We start from the raw sequence: 23,202 nt of genomic DNA, 5'->3' as shown, positions 1-23,202 counted from the left end.
TTTGCATGTTCCCGTGGGTTATCTCCGGGGACCCTGGTTACCTCCAACATTCCAAAAACATGCATGTTAGGTTAATTGGCGCCTCTAAATTGTCCATAGGTATGAATTTGAGCCCTATATGTGTCCTGCGATTGGCTGGCGACCAGTCCAGTGTGTACCCCGCCTCTCGCCCGAAGTCAGCAGGGATAGGCTCCAGCATATGAGGATGGACGGGTCAGTTAGGGCTTAGATGTGGTGACCACAGCTGCTCGAGAGCCAAACTCAGAACCACTTGACTGTGAGGTAGATGTGCTGAACATATGCACCACCGTGCTGCCCCTAAGTGCTCTTAACGATATATCATACATTTTTGTTCATTTCCCAGCTACTTCCCAAAGATGTAAATGCAGCGTGTGAAGGATTCACTTCCATGAAACAAAAGTGTAACGTTTGATGATATGAGAGGTTTGAAAAGCTCACATGCTGACCAGCTTCAGATCCAGATGGTGCCTTTGACATGAAGAAGCTACTTTGGCATTTTAAGACAGCAAGGATCCTGGAATGATCTCCGAGGAACTTCCGCAGATTGAAGTAGAAAGCACAGATATTTAGGCAATTTCCATATCAATTTTATTTACAAACACAAACACGTTTGCAGCTTATTACTGCTGTGATTTACTGCAGCAGTCACACGTTTTACTCCCTAACTTCTCATCCATCACTGCCTAAATCATCCTCTCACATGTCCAGGGTTCAGTCATGGCCTCAGTAGGATGGTTTTGGAGCTCTGTCGTCGTCTTTGCTGCGTCTCTGTGCCCTGCCTGTGGGACCACTGCGAGCTTGCATCTGAAACATTTTAGGCCGACACATATTTTCAGTTTGCAGCGAGCACAAAAGGATCTGCCATGACAGGGTCTGTTTGATGTGGCTTCACAGGGGGAACCAGAACCAGAGCAAGGGATTCGAAAAAGCCATGAAGAAATGTTAGCGCAATATAACTTTGGTAAGATCACCTAATCTAATGGAAGTGGGGACTGATTGGATGTGAAGGCAAACTCCTTTGAAGCAGGCTGCCAAGCTCTGTTGACGTTCCTAATGCAATGGCTCTGTTAGAGAAACGCAGCATTCCTCTGCAGCTCGCACACAAGACACCGTTTGACTGCGTGTTTGAGCGGGGCGGATGCGTGACAGCGTCAGATCCTGCAGATCCCAAGTGGACGCTGCTTCTACTAACTAGTATTTGAAGTGTGAGATTACAGACGTGGCTCAAACTCAGTTGGGGTTTGGGGTTCCGAACAAAGGCCTTTCATTGCCCCTCAGATCCAAGATTTCCAGATAGAGGATGATCCCGTATTAATAAAGGAAGTAAAAAAAGTGAATCATCTGTAAGACCTTTGCTTTTTAGCGTGTCTTTCACGGCTTTTTTTCAGCAATGAGATCACCAAGGCCTGGAACAAAGTACAAGGGGAACCGCAAAATTTTAATACCCTAACGCAGCAGTGTCCAAAGCTGGGGCCATTTTCGGTCCTTATCTAATTTCCATTGGCCTCAGCATATTCTAAAAATGAAATGAATTCATTATTAATGAGCGGTATCATTAGATATTACACTCATTTGCTTTGGCACCTATAAGCTTAGCATAGCTTAGCATATATTGACCTACACTGGCTTGGTTTTAGCAGCGGCACAGAAAATGAACGGATGGATGGATCTTGTATTAAGTGGACCACTCGGTGGAAAAAGTTTAGACACAAAGACCGAAAGAAGAAATATCCTTCTAAAGTCGCACAAATGTTGATCTGGTATCATGAGCTGCGGAGGCGGTTAGCACACCATGGAAATCCAAAGCATGAAGCCATTTTTTGCTTTTCTTCTGATGCCATCACAAGGTAAAGTGTGATGACAACCAAAGAACCGGAACCGGAACTTACCGCCAAACAAGAAAGTGTCGTGGCTACTCAGTACAATATGGCTATTAAAAAAACCCCACAAAATCAGCTGTTAATGTGTCCCACCTCTCAAGAACACACAGTCGTCTTGCCTTTGCACTTACTTTATCATCACTTATTCTTTATCAGCGTTAATTTGCACTAATCAGCAGTTAACTTCTTTTTCCGCTATCGTGACTGTACGCCCGTGACTCTTAAGTTTAATGTAGTAATCTCAAGATAAGTGTCACAAGACTAATGGAATACCGTCGTCTCTCACCACAATTAATAACTCATCGCTGTTTTGTGGCTGAATACGGCTTATTATTAGTCAAATAATATGCATATTTAAGCACATTTTACGTATTGTTTGCCTAAAATTAAAATGAACTCAAATACAAATCTAAGGCATTCAGAAGAGACATTCAAAGACATTTTGATGACATGGAGTTTTCTACACCGGTCAGTAGGTGTCTGTAATGTTACACAGATGAGACAATAGCCATCGCAAGAAGTACTGTCCAGAACAGGAAGTAAAAAAGAAAACCAACAAGAAACTAATATGTTAATATGCTAATATGTGAGTCTTATTTTTTCTTATCATGTCGACAATATTGGGTAATACAAGTGTAAAGGTGACTATAGCATTCGTTAATAATGTTAAAAAAACGTATTTAGAAGGTCGCACACAGGTTTTCTATGCTGTAACCAACGAAAATATTCATTTTAAAATCAGGAATCCTGTTCTGCGGAAATTTTACTTATCACGGCCGGGTCTGGAACCAATTAAACGCAACAAACGAGGGATTACTGTAGTGGTGGTACGCATGCCGTCTCTGGCAAGTGAGAAGTATGGTAGCTGTAGAGAGTCAAAAATGTGGTTTTGGCAAAATGGTAGAGGTTCAACTTGTGGTGAGTAAGTGTGCTCTTAAGTAATGTTAAGTAAAGTCACATTCAGTCAGCAAAACCAGTAGCGCACAAGTAAAAATATAATGTCTTCATGTGGTCTACATTTTAGATCAACTAAACTGGCAACCTGTGCTTCTAGAAAATGTACAACAAAAAGTTTGAAGTAAGTAAAAACACACTGTTTCCTGCGTCTGTAGCTTCAATGCTAATGACCTGTGTTCGTCCACACCTGTCCTGTCTGAGCACGATTTTGCACTTTACCCACTTTTTACATACGGTACACACTGTCCAGTGTTCTAGATGCCATACATCACATTCAGCAATGTAACATTAAAGTGTGGTACAGCAGTACACAAACGTTAGCAACACTAGCATAGCTATTTGAGATAGAGTGCTGACGTTACACTCACAGTTTAGCATCATCATCATGCTAGTTTAGCCTGTTTGCTGAAGCAAAACAAACTGCTCAAACTTACAGCTCCCCTAGAAAAGCTCCAGGCTTTATTTTAAGATGTGTAGCGAAGCCTGCTTTTGTACATAACAAGGGGCAGGTCAGAGTTGGTATCATGCCCATGAGGGAAGGAGATTTTTCCTTCGTGACGTCATGAAAACCAGCAAAGCAGTGATAGCTTCTTCTCACGCCCGACGCTCATAAGAGCCACACGTGTTATAATAATAAAAAGGCGAATTTTGTATAAAAGGGGACTTTCAAAAAACAAACTCCATGAAAATGTTGCCCCTAGATGTGCTTGGTGTTGTTTATCAACACACGTTATGTAACCCGCCTTGTCATTTTTTCGCAAAAGGACGATCTTGTGGTCTGATGAAAGACTGTTGAGGCCACGTGGTCAGGCCATCTGCTGACTAACTGCAAGCTTTTGTAACGAAACGGAACCAACTGCATTGAATTTGAGCCGCTGACTCAGCAGCGAAAATGACTTTCATGTGCTGACTTGCTATAAATAGTGTTTCTTCACGCCTGATGAATATGCACGCAACTTTAGTTTCCCTGCCGCTTCACATGTCAACATGAGCAACGAAGATAGGTCGAAAGAGGTCATGATGGCGTTACTGTCAATATAAAAATGTATCCATTATTGTTTCAGGTTCACACGTGGTCATCTTTGGGGCGTGACAGGATGTTTTTCAGGGATCACTGAGAGGTTGCTATCAACACTTGGACCTCGTATGTGTTTCACATTAGCACACGCACACAAAGACCAAATGACCTTGTGCTTACACATGTGGACATGATGCAACATACACGCAACCTGTCTTTCACGCTGTTGTCGACGCCACGCAAACAGAATCCCTCGCCACCTTTATTATTATTGACCAACAGACGTGATTGACTTCCATATTGGAACAGGAAGGAATGCTTTTGTGATTAAAATATACAATAAAATATAAATTTTTGCAATATAGCTTTTATTTTTGCTGTTTTTTTAAAAAAGATTTTCTTAGCATTTAAAGAATGTAATAATATTAATTTTAATAAAAATGAGTGAAGGGTTTTGTATTGTACTAAATGGGCTATTTTTATCACTTACAGGTTCGGCTTTTTTGCCTATGAGATCTGGGATCTACAGCAATGATGTGATGGCATTAAGAAAAGGTCAGCACACCCATTAGAAAACACCAAGGCATCACTCTGACCTTTTATCTACATATGTATCTTTCTGAACCTCTGCAGTACATGCCATGGGCTTTGGGGGTTGCTATGGTATGTTGTGATGTATAAAAGCTTATTGTCCTTGATTCATGTTCTTGTCATCAGCGGTGACTTTTCATCCTTTTAAGTGGAACGTGCCACGAACATTTGTCCACACTGGAGTTCCGCTTGTCACAATCATGCACTTCTAGCCTCTAAAAATGTCCAAAAGTGAGTCACGGATTAAACCCCAGCTTGGTCTGACCCAGCATGCCTGCAGTCCTGGCTCAGCTGCGACTTCCACTGGGACGGACCCCTGAACTAAAACACTGTAATCAGAGCCAGGGCAGGATATTAGCTAAATTACACATGAAAGCTGGGATATTTGAAGGAAGCTTGAGCACTAAATATTATGATAAATTATGCCCTAATGCAAGGAGATAAGGTGCAGCTACACAAGAATAATAGAAGCAGGCATGTGGCAGGGGAGCGTTTGACGAGACTTTTTGTATGAGAATAGCGTCTTCAAACATTTCAGAAAACGGTGTCACCTATAGGGTTCAGTTGGTGGCTGCTTTGGAACTTGTGATGGCTTGTGAGGGAGTTTTGCAGATCATTAAACTGTCACTGTTTGTATATACAACGTTTGAAATTCCCTGAGCTATGTACGTGCGTTAAATGACGCCACTTTTCAACTGCATTGTACCGGTTCATCTCTGGAAAAGCTGCAAGAACCACGCGGCTTTAAAGGCATCACACAGAACAAGACACCCGAACAAACAACAATGGAGGAGAAGGAGACTCTTGTGTATTGAGCTCTCAGTACGGCACAGCATGTGTGTTTATTTTTGTCATTTCCAGTCTGGTCACTGCATCAATTGTCCCCAATGCAAGTTGACTGTAACAGCAAAAATTTGTGTATCGGGACCCCCTTTTGCTTATTGACGCCACAGATGGGAGGCGACAAACAACTGCAATTGGCGAAACTCATCGCCAACGTGTAGCAAAGCATGCACACGGGAGGCGACACCCGTGAGCTACGTGTTCACATCCAGAGCGAATTGTATGAGTCTCCCACGGTTTTGATTGGCTGTCAGATGTGGAGGGAATTTGGGGGTATCAAAGTAGCTCAGAGGAGGAAAAGCGGCCGGTGTTGATCGAGTAGTAGTTGTAGTAGTTGATCGATATGTTTACTCTCGCACCAACGAGTTCCCATGTCGCTTTTTTCTTTATCTCTTTATATTCTTTTTTAGAAATGTCAAATAGCTCCGGGAAATCTGACACGGCAAGTATCGCGTACTGATTAGCATCCTGTCCGCTCATTGGTCCATCAATGATACTCCCGCTGATTGGTCATCGTCTGGGCATTTTTCTACTTTCTGGGATCGCGTCGCAAGCCAGCGTGCACACGATGACGCTCACGAAAACAAACTTTCACACGCACGAATTGAAATCGGTATCGGCCGATTTCAGTCATGGATGATGCATAAAAGCCTGATCGGAGCTTCCCTAGTATTTTCTGTATGATCCCTGATCAAATACGGGGCAGAACCCTAAGATGCGGCTGCGGCGAGCGTCTCTTCTCGCCTTAGTGCGTAAGTCCTGCCCGCTGTCTGAGTGCACTCACTGAGTGCACTGAGGTTGCAATTGGTTCAATGTAAGGGTGACATCATTATTCTTGCTAATCCGGCAATAAAATACACAGAAATGTCATACGGGAGGCACTTGCACTACTCGCTGCATCATGAAGGGGTGGGCGCAGGCGTGAGCTGGAAGGTGCTTGACACTGCCGTCCTTCCATAGAGGGGAAAATCCTGCAAGTCAACAGCAGCAAGTAAAATGCAAGATATTTTTATGCTCTGCTGAATGAATGAATACATTTGACTGCCAAGATGGAGGACTATATACCCAGACTCACCAGGAGGTGATCAGACTTTTACAACAAAGTATCCTTGAGAAGTAGGGTGCATGTACTTCATATACAGATAAAATGTAAGAACACAAACGTTCTTCAGTTTATAAATAAAAATAAATAAATGGGACTAAGAAGTCTGTGATTGGCTGGCGACCAGTCCAGGGTGTACCCCATCTCTCACCCGAAGCCAGCTAGGATAGGCTCCAGTATACCCCTGCAACCCTCATGAGGATATGCGGCATAGAAAATGGATGGATGGATGAATGGGACTAAGAAGCATTTGAAAACAAATTGAAAACATTTTTTAACCAAAGGGAATGACTCTTTTCTTTTTTTTGCTATTGTCTTAATGAGCAACCCGTATTAAGAGGAAAAAAACTCCAAAGCAGCCTGTGCCTCAAAAGCTCAACCGCATTAGAGTAAATCACATTTTTAGACAATTCATCATGTCCGAAAAGGAGCAGGAAGAAGCACATCTTATTCAATCCGACCCCAGTCATTAATAGTATGTTGCCTCTTTATTATCTGAAATGTATTAGAGCAGGGGTGCCCATGCTATGGCCTGCGGGCCATTTTTGCGGCTGACAGCTCATTTTTTTTATGGGCTCCAACACATTCTTGAAATGAAACCACAAAAAAACACATCAACAATGGAAGGAAAAGAGCACAAAAGTGCTAATAACGGTATGCTTTGTCACCTATAACACAAAGCTGTCATAAAGTTTTGCCTTAAATACATCTTTTTTTAGTCTTTTTACAAATAAAAAAAAACTATCAAAACGGCGCCGGCGTCCTTTGACTTTTTTTTTCACGCGGCCCTCGGTGGAAAAGGTTTGGACATCCCTTATTTCGAGGTTACCTGGCTGCTGATATTTCCTGATAAATGTACAAAACACACAAATGCAAAGCAATGACGATTGTTTTATTTCAACAGCAAACACCAAACTTAAGCGTATCATTGGATGTCTGTATTTGCAACTGAATAGCTAATTCACCAAATAATAAAAAGAACAAAATAGAAGATTGTTTTAGTCTGGTTGGGAACACTGTAAACAAATGGAGCGTGCTGGAGAGCAATTGTCCCAGTTGGGTTGCCGCACCATTTTTGCAGTGAAATCCTTTTCAGTCGTGTTGCCTTATGTCCGCCAGGAAGTAACCTGCTAACATACAGGTAGACAAATCCAAGGCTTCATAATTTCGTGCCGTGCAGAAAGCATGTAACCAAACTTATCAAGGTTCCCTTTTTTGCCAAATGTGAATGGTGACTTTAACTTTCTGTGATGGATGTTGGAGATCTTCGTCTTCAGCCACACTCAGCTTTGACTCGACCTGCTTATCATCCACACCTCCCGTCCTCATTATTAGTTTGCAAACCTCCCCCCTGCACCGCCATCCCCCTACCTACCATGCACCCTCAGTCTCCGCCAACCCCCCCCGCACCATCCTCCTCCCCAGCCACTTAAGAGTGGATACCCCACAGGAAGGGCTTCTCCAGGGGGGAAATGGGTCCCAGATGTGTGCCTTTGTGCCACTATAGGCTCCTCAGGAGGGATGGAGCCATGGAGGGATGGGTGTGTGGGTGTGAGGGGGAAGGGGGTGTGGGGGTGTGTGTGGAGGGGGGGCGAGGGGGGGGCAGTGAACGTGTGTGTGCAAACATCAATAACAGCAGCCAAGAGGGTGAAGACTCGCAGCGTGAAGTCGATAGGGGGGGAATTTTCGTATCGGTTCCTTTTAGTTGAGGCGATGTGGATTCCCAAAACACGTGACTTGGAATTGGTCACAGTGTTGCACCTTGTCAATACGGCGCGCTCCAACCTAATGACGGTAATTGAATTGACTGCATTATGAACTTAAAGAAAACTTTTTTCCCCCCCTGAGATCTTCAAAAGCTTCACCATGGCCATATTTCATTTCAGAGCAAACCATATGGTGGACAATACATATCTGGGCCTTCTGCCCCCCCCGCCGTGTGCTTATGGAAGCCTATACAGTATATACATTGATATATATTGATATATCTGATCTATTCTCAGCTCCAGTAAGGGTTAATTATGACCCCTGTGGAAATACAACAAAGACAAAAGCAGGGCCCGAGTGTTTAGTGAAACATTATGTCAAGGCTCTGACAAGAAAATGAAATGTGCAACATCAATCAGCCGATGAGGACCGAGATCAAACGGGCCTCCACACTCCTGCATCTGGTTCTGTTTGGACAGCCTCACTTTCCCCCCCTCGCCTTTATTTCCCCCTTTTTCTCCTTCTCCTCCTGCTTCTTTCCCCTCTGCTCTCCCTCGAATCGGCGACATTCCGCTCGCTTTGTTCACTCATGTTTTCCATCACAGTGGCGCGACGCCATGCTTTTGTTAAAAAAAAAAAAAAAAAAGGTAAGCGGCGGCAACAATGGCTTGCCGGTTCTTGCCGCTGTTTCCAGCAGGTCTCCCTATGAAGCCAAATCTATAAGACCAGTTGATGCCAGGGTGGACTGGGCCTGTTTAGTAACACGCAGCCTCATGTAGCTCACTGTCTTCCTGCTTTGAAGGCCGCAAGATGATTGGACCCAAATGGGAGCTTTCCATTGAATGAAATGTAAACCGGCGCAATCACGAGGCTCATCAAAGATCCTCACACACACTCACACACCCGCGTCCCTCCATTTTCAATCCTGTCCACCTAAATGTGTTTGTCTCTGCTCTCGTGGCTTTGAGGTTACTTCATTTTAATTCAGGAAATGTAAAAGATGTGACCAGCCTTGTTAAAAAGAAATGCTGTGACGGGCATCATTCGATGGGCCTGTGCAGTTATTTCACACGTGAGTCACTCCATTCGTGACGCAGGAACATCGGGTTGCAAAATTCTGGGAATTTTCGACATCTTTGAATGGCGACTTACGGGAAGATATTGCTAAATATAATGGGTCCTGTGACTGTGTATTTCTACGGGTAAGCTGACTCTTATACTCCAGAACCGCTGCCCACAGTCACAATAGGGTCAACATTTGGCTAAACAAGCAACCCGAGGTGTTACCTGTGCTTTTATTTTTTTTTGACAAATGCACCACTTCGCGGCACGGTTATTAAACACCCGAGTTTGAAACCATAAGTCGAACTGGCTTGGATTTCTCACACAGCTCAATGTGCTCTACAATGAACTCACTGTAACTTGAAGGTGTTAAGCTGACTCGCCACAACATTTAGGAGACTGACAAGCACATGTATGGAGAATTTTACCATATGTGCCTAAAAAAACATCAAGCAAAATCCAGGGCCAAAAAAGCAAAAGCAAAAAACGGGACTTTGCAACAATAGAAAACCTTCTAAATACGACTTTTAACATTATTAGAGCCCTCTAGACATGAACTAACACCCCTATAGTAACTTATACACTCGTGTTACCCTATGTAGTAGAAATTATAATAGAAAATAAGCCATAATACAGACTCACACGTTAACATTGGGAGATTTCTTTGTTGCTGTTTTTTTTTTTTTCCATCCAGGATTTCTTGCGGTGGCTAATGTAACATTACTGACACCTAGTGACCAGTGTAGAATACTACATATCAACGTGTCTTCAGTGCGTTTTCTGAATGTCTTATATTTGTATTTTAGTTTATTTAGACATTCTTATACTTGAAATGCTTCATTTAGGCCAAAAATGTGTAAAATTTGCTTAAACAAGCATATTTTTGACTAATAATGGGCTGTGTTCAACCACAAAACAGCAATGATTTATTATTAGAGGTGTCTTAGAATAGTATGGTATTATAGTATAGTATAATAGCATACTATTCGACGATTCGATTTGGAATCTCGCTGTGGAATCGTATAAAAATGTCATGTGACGAAGATTGCACCATTCTGACTTCAAGGGGGGTGGCCACGGCTGCTGCCGAGCTTACATTTTTCCAAAGAATGTCTTTTTTTTTGTTATAAGTAGCCTGTTTTGATTCCAAATCAGCCTAATTGGTGTTAATAAAGAATGGAAAATGACGTGAGTCTTTCGCAGAAGACCTATACTTACTACGCATGAATAAAATCACCCGCTTCCGTGGCACAATCCGAAGGAGCTCTAGCTTTGAGAAAGCCAGTCAACATTGACAGACTTATTGGCTCATAATGGCTACAAAAAAAGTCATCCAAAGTGTGGAAGTATTTTGAGAGGTTAAAGATGACCCCCAAGAAAGTGAAGTGCAGCTTGTATCAGCAGCTTCTTCCATATCCTGCCACAACAACCAACATCATTGGATCATCAGTGAACATCCTTGATTAACATTTAAAAGACGTCACGCTGTTACGCCAGCTTCTTTTCACATCCCGACCATGTTTTATTTGTTTATCTGAGTGTTTTAGCCTTTTCTCGACTATGGACAAAATCGAACAAATCAGATTAGACCAAGGAAATCCTCAGTCGATGTGGTGAAGGATGACTGCAAACCCATAGGCGGCACCACAAATGTTATTTCCAGTCATGCAAAAATATTGGGACACCCCATCGGGTATGTTGTTGGCATGTCTTCAGTGGTGCTACGTCACCGCCTTGTTGAAAATGTCTTCGCTGATCCTGGGTTTTTTTTTTTTGCTGCAGGACGAGGAACATGTGTGGACTTTACCCCGAGGACATGGATAGCACAATTAGGTGCTCTCTCACCTCTGCAGACTGAGGTCACTCGGCCACGGGGGTCAAAGGCCGTTTTGTCGGTGAGCAGCACAGCTGAGGCGTTGGGTCGCTGGTATAACAAGCGAGCTGGTCAGGTGTTGGAACACAAACGTCCTCAGAGGTTGTATAGTTTGGTGTCTAGCCACAGTAGACTTGTGGAAAACTGTTTTGTTTTCCGAAGGCATGTCATTGACTCTTATTGCAAAATACCACCAAAAATAGTGTTTTATCCTGTAAATCTTACTTCACCCAAGACAAAGGTCGTGTATGACTTTTGACTGTTTTACAAACGCATCTTCACACTGATACCAAATGTTAGACTTTAAAGTGTTCCCCTTCTCTTGTGATAGTGAATGAGACCAGAGGGTGCACGTGGACCAACGCTCCAGCCCCAATCTGGAACCCATAAAGTCTCTCGTCATCTCTGCAACATTAAGAACAGCACTTCTCATTGGCTGAGAGGACCACTTACCCCCGTCCTCTATCACCCGCCCAGCGAACGCACACTTCCTGCTTCCCTGCCTGACTGAGGCCAGGCCACTCCCCTCCAGAAGCGCGCTCAGCCAATGAGAAGTGACCACAGGCACCGGGTCAGCGTTTAGGTATAAAAAGGGGCAACGGTGGAGCGGCCTGTCAGATGGTTTGTTTTTGTTCCGTCTGCCAGGTTAGGAAGCGAATGAATCTGGAATCGAGGACGACCACCGATGGAGTCGTAGGCTGCAAAAATCATTCTCGTGCACACGTCATTTAACTTGAGGTTTGCTGAAGTCGTCATTTCCTGAGGAAAATGAGAGAAGAGGTATCCTGCACCAACTCCCCTGAAGGAGGTCTGGGGGCCAGCGAGGAAGAACTGGAGAGGAGCTCCAAGAAGAGTCTCCAGGCGGTTAACCGAAAACGATCTCCTCACCTCAAGAAAGACAGTCTGGGCCAGACGGAGGAGAGCGCCACCAGCAGCCCCACCAGCCTGCAGCCATCGGGCCCCAAGAGGGTAAAGAAGAGTCCCTCCGCTGTGGTGAGCCTGGCCCCCGCCTCGCTGGGCCCCAGACCCGATCAGCCCTTCGAGGACCTCCACTCCCAGAGGGTCATCGCCAACGTGCGGGAACGCCAACGCACCCAGTCCCTCAACGACGCCTTCGCCTCGCTGCGCAAGATCATCCCGACGCTCCCTTCAGACAAGCTGAGCAAGATCCAGATCCTGAAACTGGCCTCACGCTACATCGACTTCCTGTACCAGGTGTTGCAGAGTGACGAGATGGACGCTAAGCTGGCCAGCTGCAACTACCTGGCGCACGAGAGGCTGAGCTACGCCTTCTCCGTCTGGAGGATGGAGGGGGCCTGGGCCATGTCCACCAGCCACTAGGAACCCTCTCAGTGTCTTAAACCCTCTTGTGTCCACGTCTCCACCCTTGCCGCCTCTGTCTGTGTTTACATCCACTACCCGACCGTCTTCATCTCTCTCTTTTTCAAATCTTTTATTTAAATCTCCCTGCCCCCATTATTCCCCCGTAAGTCCAGTACCACAAGACGATCAACTGCTAGCCCTCAGGTACGAACACACACACACACACACGCACACGCACACATGCAGACCTGCGTCCTGAATGACATCAGTGCACAGGCCCGCATGTTTATTTCCACATTGTAAACAGCCCACGACTGCTTTGCTACGCCATGATTTACCTTTGAGCTCAACATATAAATAACGAGGCAGGAAGGAAGCTGTTATATTTACGTATGTTCTGTTTGGAGGAAACATTTAGACATCAAACAAATGTCCTGGCACAGGCACGTACGTGTAAGCTCGCGTGATTAGCTGCAGCGTGAACAGGCTTCGCGTTCAAATGCAGCATTAGCAGTAAAGTTACAATATTTTCCGTTCCGTTGAATTGAAACGTGTTATAATAAAACCGCTAATATAAAATTCAAATTTTTAGCACCTTTTGAGTACAGACGGGCTGTTTTGCGCAACCTTTTTAAACGTTAAAGAGGCACCAAGCTCTTTTTTTGTGTGTCACAAATTATTTGGTGTGTTTAAATATATATTTGTGGGACATGCATGTTTAAATTGGTGAACGGACAACCGCGGCCAGTAAGAAAATGAATAAAAAGCCATGTGTGATATGAGAAAGCACGCGTCTTCTGGCAGAAAGTCATGCAAAAGAACAAACAACGAATACCGCTTTACATTTCTGCCACCTCAATGAAAGCAAATACGCAGACGCTCGAGGAAAGAAACCACTTTGATTACAGCGACCGTCAAACGACTTTTAAAGAAGATTTTGTCAGACCCAAAAATGGAACAGTGTAAAATAAAACAACAAAAAAAAGCTGTGTGTTGCCCTTGGTGCCCCTCAGGGGATTTTGTGTGTTCTATGTCGTCTTCTACGTTGTATCCAGTGTCGTGCAATCAGGCGGCGGCGCTCGGGGCCCAGACAAGCAGGAACCTTTAGATTGGAAACACTTGTGAGCTATTTGGAAGGTGTGTGTGGACTCGGGTTTAGGGTCATGTGCGTGTGCGCTGGTGTGTATTGGTGGAATTATTTGTTGTCAGCTTTGATTAGCGGTGCACGTATGTCCGGAAACAAAGATACTAGTAGATGATAGTGATATTTATGTCTCATGTCTCCTGGCTGTAACTTGATAAGTCCACGAAAGTATGAAGGTATCCGCGACTGAACAAAGAGCTTTGAAGAATTCCGAAGAAAATGGGGGGGGGGCGTAATATAGGACGGCTAGAAGTTAGAACACATGACAGTGTCCAGACGCACACGAGCAGCCATGTGCTCACTGCAGGTGTTCCCCTCTGTTATTACTAAACCTCCAGCGGCATCTGCGGTAGAAGGCCGGGGCCCCGGCGGTGTGAATGGAAAGCTGAGGCCCCCCCGACACGTGGAGCAGCGTCCTTGAACGCAACGCAGTAGTCATTACGATCCACTTTGCCTGCTCTGCTTGTTATCATCAGCTCAGCAGGGGCCTTCAGAGACAACATCAAAATGTCCCTGTTGGCCCCAAAACAGGCCAACCAAGCAGATTTATTGACCTTTTAGGCTGATGTCTGATACCCTGATACGTTTAGGAGAAAAATGCAACTTTAATATGTCATCTATCCTCTTTATACCTCGTAGTCTTATGCAGGGACTCCACGTTTTGGACTTTTTCTTAGCAGAACAATGGCATGAATAAAGTTGTATGCAGTGTAAAATAATAGCAGAACATCTATCTATCGGTCATTATAGGCCAAGGAACGCTATTTGGCAACTTAAACTCGAGTCTGTAAGCCAGTAGGACCACGTGATCTCTCCCAGCCAATCAGTGAAGACAGCGAACGGTAACGTTAACGCTAACTATGTTATTTGTTCCAAACATGCAAGTTTCATTATGGAATAATCACATGTTTGTTAACATGTCGCTTTCTGTAGGGCTCGTCAACTGCAGCTGTTTCGTTCACTTCCTGTGTTTAAATATGACCATTTTCTAATAGTTCTTATGAAACATTTTGAATAAAATACAATGGGAAAAGATATTGAGAAAAAGTATATTCATAAATGAAATGGTATATCTAATCAAATTAGAGAAAGTTACTCAGGAAGTCGTGTACTGTGTGCTTTAATTTTCAATAACTGTAAATGTGCAAACGTCTTGTGTAAGTATCCCATATAGTCCAGTGGGACACAAACCACGTTAAAACTTCATTATTGTGTATTGGAAAGATAGGTAGGTAGGTTGGTAGATCGATTGACCGATTGATAGATAGATGTAAATGTTATAATAAACTTAAACACTTCAAAATAAAACAAACAAAGCAAGATAGGAGACGTAAGAAAAATAAGAAAATAAATAATACATAGGAAGGTAATAAGTCCAGCCTGTGTGTGTTGAAAAGCCTCATGGCGTGGGGAAGGAATGAATCTGCTCAGTCTTTAAGTGGAGCAGGGCAGTGATAGTAATCTGCCACTGAAGCTGCTCTTCTGTTGGGAGATGATGCTGTGCATTGGAGGATGCTGGTCGTCCATGATGGAAAGGAGCGTCCTCAGTGTCCTTTGCTCTGCCACAGATGTCAGGCTGTCCAGCTCAGTGCCAATGACAGCGCCTGCCTTCCTCACCAGTTTGTCCAGGCGCGTCTCGACCTTCTTCTTCTTCTTCTTCTTCTTCTTGAGGCTGCCTGCAACCCAAACCCAAAAAAACAAGCTGCAACTGTGTTATGGTATTTTATCGTTTGCACACGACGCTTAAGGCTCCGTGAAGCGTCTTGATTAAAAGCGAAAATGTTGCTTTTATGGATTATTATCAGTTTTGGATGGACAAGTTGATGTTGTCATTTTATAACGTGTGTTCACCGATTTGTTTTGCATGACAGCGATTTGCGAGGCTGTTGATGCTGCGCTTTGTGTGGCTGTTCACACTGCGCACGGAGAAAAAACAATATGTATTCATCATGAAAAGCAAAATGATATCGTGTTTTCACTCCCGCTGTCATTTTCTTGTCAGTTTATGCCCCACACACACGCACACACACACACACACACACGGTCAAATGCAGTGAAGGGAGCTCATCCTGTCATTTTGTTGTGTGGACCAGTCAAAAAGACAAATGTCCCTACTGTAAAGATTTGTGCTACACAAAGATAAAAAGACAAGGCCACACACACACACACACACACACACACACACACACACACACACACACAGGTTTGTTTGGAATATCGGAAAAAACAATGATCTTCTTTCTGTTTAGACTATAATCAAAATGTCATGTCTCTTCTGGCTCCTTCACCATGCATATGTTTTCTGTGTGTGTGTGTGTGTGTGTGTGTGTGTGTATGTGTGTGTGTGTGTGTGTTTGCGCTTCAATTCAGTATAAATCTCTGGCTGCCACTCGGGACAGATCCGAGACCAACTGCAAAGTCCACTGTGGCTCATTTTTAAAAACTTCCTGCAGAGGTTGTGCTTTCTGATACGGATCTTTATATTTAGACGCTAACCGTGTGGGCGTGTTGACTGCTGCGCACGTGCAGTACAGTCCACTGTGTGTGTGTGTGTGTGTGTGTGTGTGTGTGCACTGCACAGATGCAAGGGATGCTGATGCGCGCTCGCTTGTTTGACACGAAGGCAAGCAAACGCCACATAATCCGAGACGTATCGCTATTAGTGTATACCTTTCAAAGTGGGAACCTTAAGCAGAAGCGTGGGATTTCTCCCAGTTAATGACGATAAGGAGGAAAGTATAACTTAGCCATGCGATTGACTAGTGACCAGTCCGGGGTGTAGTCTGCTTCTAGCCCAAAGTCAGCTGGGATAGGCTCCAGCGCCCCGCAACACTGAAAAAGGTTAAACGGTAGAAAATGCATAGATGGATGGACAATATAATTGAATATAATAAAACAATGGTATATTCTAGCTTAATTAAATTGAATATAACAAATCCAATACGTCTGGTTTATAGCGTGGGGTGAAATTGACTAAACTATAATGGTCTACCACAATTTGAATAAATACAATAATAATGATGAATTTTTAAAACTAAAAAGTCATGTATTGCAATTTCACTGAGTGTCAGTTTGAGAGTTGGAATTATTTTATTTTGAATTATTTACCCATTTAGAAAATAATAAAGTAAAAAATAAAATATATACATATCCATCCAGCTTCCATCTATATACAGTATGTCCTACTAGGGTCACGGTTATGCTGGAGCCTATCCCAGCTGTTGTTGGGCGAGAGGCGGGGTACACCTTGGACGGGTCACCAGCCAATTGCATGCGCCCCAATATACAGTATATATACAGTATATACATGTATTATATAAATAATGTAAAATATTACTTTGATTTCATATATCATATAAATGAACTTACTGAAAAATGTACGATGTGAGTATAATATACTTTTTTGCACACTGTATCATTTCTCCAAATAATAATAACAACGGATACAATAGGGTGTTCGCACGCTGTGCTCGGGCCCTAATCATAATAATAATAATCTCCCAGATGAGTTCCTTGTGTTAAAGAAATACCGATCTGCCACAAAGTGCATGTTGAGCGTGTCCAAGTGTTTTACATGGAAGACTCACTCATCTCTCCTTTCCTCTGCAGAACGCCAACAAATGGAAAATTCACATTCAGGCAAGGCTGAAATGTTCCTGCTTCAAACGGACACTTTTAAAACCCGCTTCTGGACGTGTACTGGACCTGCGACAGCGACGCGTCCTCGTCTAAATCGACTCTTCGGTAGAGAACAATGACCCCCGAGGAGGCATGAAAAAGGCTGCTGTGTGTGGACATGACGTGGGCACAGCCAATGAATGTTTACAGCTACAATGCTAATAAGCTCAATCACACTGGCTCTCAAAGGCCCAGCTCACGAGAGCACAGCAGATCTGACTGCGGTTCTAATGTGCACTCATCGGACCTCTTTCTTTGCGTCTGAGGCTTGTTTGCGAATACACGAACTACTTCCAACTTTTACACTCGGTGCAAAACAGATGATCTTCCTCTGATGTTTTGTGCTGTTTTATCTCGGAATGCAAGAAAATATGATTCACGCGGCTTGAAACTCCGTCAACAGCTATTGTGTAAAAGGTGTGCGACAGAAGGGAGCGCAGCCGTGTTAAGAGGATGTACTGTATGTGTGCAGAAATGACTCTTAGATTGTTTGTATAGTTTTGCATTTGCTTGGGATTGTTGTGTCAACTCCTGTGGACAATAAAAATAAAATAAAGCAAAATATTCATTATGATGTTTTTAAATAGTCATTTTTGGAGGATTATTTTTTAAAATGAAAACATTTAGTGAATGCGGCATATATATTTGAGTATATAGCTTAGCCTTTCAGAAAGCTGGGGGATGTGCTGAAGTAGAAATAAATAAAAGTATATTCATTGTTATTTTAACGTAAAATTTTTTGTATAGTGCGATACGGTGCTGAGATGAAATAGTTTAATTTAATACAGTACAATTTAAACAATAGTTGCTGCGTATACTAGTATCATGGAGCATTTAGCTGGATGCGGTGTCAAAATAAAATAGTTTACAAATGTATATTTAAAAAAAATCAAATTCTTCTTTTAAGAATAAAACTTTTAATTGCTGCAGATGAAGTTGGTTATCCTGGGAAACAAAGAGGATGTGGTGCTGAAATAAAATGGACTTCTTCTAAAACAAATTACGTTTTTTCCAATAAATAAATGATATTAACTTCAAATTGAAACATTTAAGTGATTGCTGCATTCATATATTTGGGCCTGGCATTTGAGGAAATGAAGGTGTTACGGAGCTGAAATTAAATATAATAATTTGATCATTTTAAATTAAAGAAAATATATTAATATCTTATTAGTATGTAAACAAAATGAGATTACTGCATTCATTTTAGTACATACAGCAGTCAATATAAAGTAAAATAAAAAAATGGAAACATAAAGGAGTCGCCTTTTTTCAAATGAATTTATTCCTTATTTTTTGGGTGCGGGGATAAACAGTAGAAATGTTAAAAAGTAAAAAAAAAAATTTAAAAAAAATCTAATAGGCTTTCACACAGCTTGGTCAGATACTTCATTTCACCATTTGGTCTCTAAATAAGCACATGGTGGATCCTGTTTTTCATTCAATCATATACAAAAATAATCTTTCATTAAGACAAGAGGTGAGTGATTACAGGTAAAGCTCGGCCACGGCGCCGTGGTTTGTTTTCACATTGTCAGCGATGTCGTTGGTGAATGAATGCACGGCGTGGAGGTGAGCGACAATAGAAGGGAGGAAACACAGCGCAAACATCAGGTATCAGCAAACAATCTATCGCGCTGTCAAGCACCTCAATGAATCTCAACGTATAAATAAAAAAATAAGGTAGTTCTTACTTTGAGAACAGAATTACTTTAGACACTTCGGTGTTCAACATTTCAGATTACACACACACACAAAAAAAAAACACATTCACAAACTCTTTAAAGCCAAGCCAGTCCGCAGACGGCACGTTGTTCTAATAAATGTGTGCGCTCAACCTGTTTCCAGTTGTGCTGTACGTGTGTAACAATCAAAGTATTACTGCTAACATGACTCAGGTCAACACCAACGGTCATTGTTAGTGAGGAAATACAAAACGTTTAATAAGAAACACAGCAGGAATGCTTGTCCACAGGTACAAAAAAAACATACCAAAAGCACGTCCACTGGACTCCTGACACCGGACATCAATCATCGATGAGTGGTTACGCCGCACTGAGGCATCATGGGTGATTTGTGTCTTGACTCGGGGATAAAAGCAGATGCTAGAAAGGCTCGAATGCTTCCAAACTAGTCAGGGTGAAGGTGAAGCTTGGTCAAAGGATGCTGGACCTTTACCAAAATAGACGTGAGCATAAAAAAATGTCCACATGTCCACGTCAACATCCTACAGTGTATAGTGCAAAAGGCAGGTTTTTGTTTGGGTTAGCGGGAGTGACATCATCAGACGTGGACGAGTGCAGAGGGAACGTCTGCTCTGCTTCACAGGTACATCCAGCAGGGACGACTCTTTCTTCTGCCACCGGTGACCTTCGACCTGGCCTTCAAGGCTGCAGCAGGTGGCGTGAGGGTCATTTACAAGGTGAAGGCTTAGAAGTAAGACTCAGAGATACGTCTGCCTCCACTCAGTTGAGGAAATGTCTGCTTCGTGTCCAAATTCAGGATTCCCTCTTCATGTGGAATGACTTTTCTCTGGCGTCGTTTCCGAATGATTCCTGATTGAACAAGAAGGATGCTATCGATCACAAGCACGATCACACACACGAAGCAGAAAGCCAACACAACGCGACGTTGCGCTTGCCTGTCGGAGGCGCCAGCTGTCATCGACAGCGCGGCGATGGCGTTGACGGCCTCGCTGTCCGAGTCTCGCCTCAGCCACCTCCTTTGGGCCTGCAGGTAGGACAGCTCCGCCGTGGCGCCCGAGTCCTTCACGCTCTGCCAGTACTCGCCTGACAAATCACAGCGAAGAAGAAGAAGGGAAGAAGATGAATGTTGTGTTAGGATGCGTCATCTGCTTCGCCGTTTGATGTCACGCCATCCCAACAGCCCGCGGCCTGAATGTCCAAGCTGATAACTTCAGAAATGTAAACTGAACGGGGCGCGTGACACACATCAGATGGTCAGTTTCAATGGTGTCGCTCGAAGAGTGTCAACGTAACTCTCACATATTCCACCCCGTGGCTTACTTAAATCATAGGCTTAACATTCCTGTGGCTTTGCAAATATTTTTAATTAATCTAATTTGCTTGGGATAACATTTGTGTGCAATCAGGAGGGGATGCTGCGAAGGTCGTGTGCCAGAGGAGTGTTTGAAGATAATTGGAGCCAGGGCGGCCATGTGTATGTGTGTATGTGTGTGTGTGTATGTGTGTGTGTGTGTGTGATGGCTGCAGGGAGGGATGAGCGCCGGGGGTGTAAAGGAGAAGAGGTGACCAGGGAGCAGAAGTGATGATCCTAATAATAAAAAGAAAAAGCAATGCAACTACAGGGGAGCCTCCAAAGTCCAACACGCTCCATTAAAGGACACTAGATATGGAGGACAAATCCCATAGGAAATCATGGAAATAGAATGAATCACCTGAACCTTAACCGGACAGAACACTTCAAGTAACATTCTTCATGGTCATACAAGTGTAACAAGACGTTTAACACTGTTCTGTGCAATGCTGGGAGTAATGCTGGTAAAAATACTACGTGCAAGAGTGATAATAATAATAGTTATTGTTTTCCAACGGCGTTACCGTGACCAGTGTGGGATGTGGTGCACTGATGCGCTGATATCTAGCAGCTCTTAGCATCTCGCTGTGTGACGTTCGCGAACGATTCGAGTCCTTTGAACGGCTCTTTTAAGTGAAGATGACAACGGGTATACTGTAGGTAACAACGAGCCGTTCTTACACCGTATGTTGTCGTCGTTCACTCAAAAAAGACGTTCAGAAGACTCGCCTCGTCCGTGACCGTCACGCATGAGAACTCGATGCGACAGCCGCGAGCCCGAGCGGTCCGCCTTATTTCCCCACGTCATGGATGTGAAAGGAAAGAACACGCATGTGAAGCGTGCACTGCGTCACAGAGCGTCCGTTGTGAGTAACTCAGATCTTGTCACCGCTCAATCCCAATTATTTGACATGTTTGAAGGTTTTTCAAAAGAGTCACGCGATAATTACTTTCCGTGGTAACTAATTGGATTTATGAAACAGTAATTCTGATATTAAATGAGTTTGGGAAAGTAACTAGTAACTCTAATTATTACATTTTTAAACGTAACTAGTAGGGCTGTCAAATGATTTTTTTAAATCAGATTAATCACAGCTTTTAAATGAACTAATCATGATTAATCACCATTTGCAACTATGTCTGAAATATGCCCATTTTTACTGTATTTATAATGAATGAACAGAAAGATAAAGGACATATATATTGTATATATTTGTATGTATTAGCAGCTCCTAATGAACTGAATATGCCAATCAAGCTGAAAGACACCACACAAGTCTAAACATGTATTTGTCTGACACCAGCCTCTTTAATAGTAGCAGAACATTTGAATCAGGCTTTAAACTGTGCGCAATGAGGGGTTGCGCTCAAAGACATCACGTAATTTAAGGTAAAATTACTTGTTTTCAGGGTATTTTCCAGCATGCTTAAATGTAGAATCTTGTACATGCAATTTAAGAGCTACAAAGTGAGTGATAAGAACATCCACTTCATGTTTTGCTTTATCTTCTCATCTATTTACACACACACATGCGTTTTTGCGATGTTCGGAGCGTCCCCGAATGCATCTCGCGTTCTTGTAATGAGAGGAAGTGTCGTTCCCGGGATGAACGGACTAGAGACGTGTGGGAGTTGGAGATGCATGCAGTACAGTACATACAGTGTTGGAATTGCACTGCTGTTGATGTGTTCAGGTCACAATGAAGCCAGACTCTGTGTGACTGTGTGGGGACGCTCCGCTGTGCTTCTGTCTACTGGTTATTTGTAATGAAGAGAAACAATAAATCAGTCTTAATTTGAATGACAAATAACAATCCATCTCCACCGGAAGATCTCTGTGTGGAGTTTACATGCTCCCCCCGGTGCTTGCATGGGTTTTATCCAGGAACTTCCTCCCGCATCCCAAAAACATGCATGTTAGGTTAATTGGAGGCTGCAGGTGTGAGTGTGACCGCTTGTTTGTCTACAGTATACGTGTCGTGTAACTGGCTGGCAACTAGCCCGGGGTGCGCCCTGTCTCTCACCCAAAGTCAGCTAGGATAGGCTCCAGCTCACCTGTGACCCTGATGAGGACAACCGGACGGTTGATGAAGGTGAATGCTAGTTTCAGTCCTTAAACGTTCGAATGTACTATTGGGTCCCCAATCTGGGCTGTGCTTATTTAATTCTGGTTACCTTGAACCTGGATGACACTCAGTAGTGACTGCACGGCGTTTTCACAGGGCTTCTTGTCCAACACGGACTGTGCCAGTGGCTCCACCTGGGGTCCCACCAAGCAGGAAGCAGTGGTGAGATGATACAATATCTACCGCACACACACGTACAATACAAAGACACACACATATACTGTAGCTTACCTCCATGCCCAACAGGGCACTGACGCAGGCTTCAGAGGCGTCACAGATGGCCTTGAGGTCGTGTCCGCCCTCCAGCGCTAGAACCACCCGACCGCCGGCCAGTGACATCAGCTGTCGGGTTAAAAAGCCAAAACCTGGTCGGGCACACATACACACAAACACACACACAGTTGAATACAGAGCTATTGTGTGCTTCTCAATGTGAACGAATGGCTGACCGAGTCTTACACTTAGCTGTGACCTTGTAGCCTCCCAGTGATGGTAAATGACCTTCCACAGCATCGAAGCCCGCCGACACAAGCACAACGTCGGGGGAAAACTCGTGGGCGATGGGCATCACCACAGCTCTGAGCAGGACCGGAGGAAACACGACCCACAAACAAAACTCCATAAATGTGTACATTTGGACTTTGGCGTTATAGTGGAACCTCAACATTTGCCAGACCCTAAGGACATAAACTACCGCTCAAAAGTTTTAGAACGCGCCAATTTCTGTGCAGGAAAAACCTACATTCTTAAGTGTTAAGATGCGCTGTCTCTCTTCCATTGTTAATTCCCTTTTTCTTGCCATTTTTGTAGCAACAAATGA

General features: G+C 43.5%; 2 protein-coding genes across 6 annotated transcripts in view; one reads left to right on the top strand and one right to left on the bottom strand.

Moving 5' to 3' along the window:
* Nucleotides 1-2,924: 2,924 nt before the first annotated feature.
* Nucleotides 2,925-17,739, top strand: LOC129186100 (twist-related protein 2-like). 3 transcript variants are annotated; one of them, XM_054783976.1, is made up of 5 exons: nt 2,925-2,979; nt 3,923-4,002; nt 4,369-4,431; nt 10,964-12,581; nt 17,131-17,739. In XM_054783976.1, exon 4 carries the CDS (start codon nt 11,823-11,825, stop codon nt 12,393-12,395), a length of 573 nt encoding a protein of 190 aa, XP_054639951.1. In that variant the 5' UTR covers nt 2,925-2,979; nt 3,923-4,002; nt 4,369-4,431; nt 10,964-11,822; the 3' UTR covers nt 12,396-12,581; nt 17,131-17,739. The 3 variants fall into 3 exon arrangements, with proteins under 3 accessions (XP_054639951.1, XP_054639952.1, XP_054639953.1); XM_054783977.1 differs by having other exon boundaries at nt 2,955-2,979; nt 3,923-3,979; XM_054783978.1 differs by lacking the exons at nt 2,925-2,979; nt 3,923-4,002; nt 4,369-4,431 and having other exon boundaries at nt 11,045-11,076; nt 11,386-12,581.
* A 709-nt stretch (nt 17,740-18,448) lies between these two features.
* The window catches only part of LOC129186662 (histone deacetylase 7-like), a 42,219-nt gene continuing 37,465 nt past the window's right edge, over nt 18,449-23,202 (bottom strand). For all 3 annotated transcript variants that reach the window (XM_054785137.1, XM_054785134.1, XM_054785135.1), the window contains exons 21-25: nt 22,842-22,960; nt 22,614-22,747; nt 22,432-22,516; nt 19,841-19,988; nt 18,449-19,754 (exon numbers count right to left, since the gene is read on the bottom strand). In XM_054785137.1, coding sequence (XP_054641112.1) covers nt 19,712-19,754; nt 19,841-19,988; nt 22,432-22,516; nt 22,614-22,747; nt 22,842-22,960 — 529 coding nt within the window. In that variant the 3' untranslated portion in view covers nt 18,449-19,711. The remainder of the gene's footprint in view (nt 19,755-19,840; nt 19,989-22,431; nt 22,517-22,613; nt 22,748-22,841; nt 22,961-23,202) is intronic.

This window comes from Dunckerocampus dactyliophorus, chromosome 8, assembly GCF_027744805.1.
Source record: "Dunckerocampus dactyliophorus isolate RoL2022-P2 chromosome 8, RoL_Ddac_1.1, whole genome shotgun sequence".
Classification (NCBI taxonomy): Eukaryota; Metazoa; Chordata; class Actinopteri; order Syngnathiformes; family Syngnathidae; genus Dunckerocampus; species Dunckerocampus dactyliophorus.
This window is presented reverse-complemented; position numbering and strand designations above follow the sequence as displayed.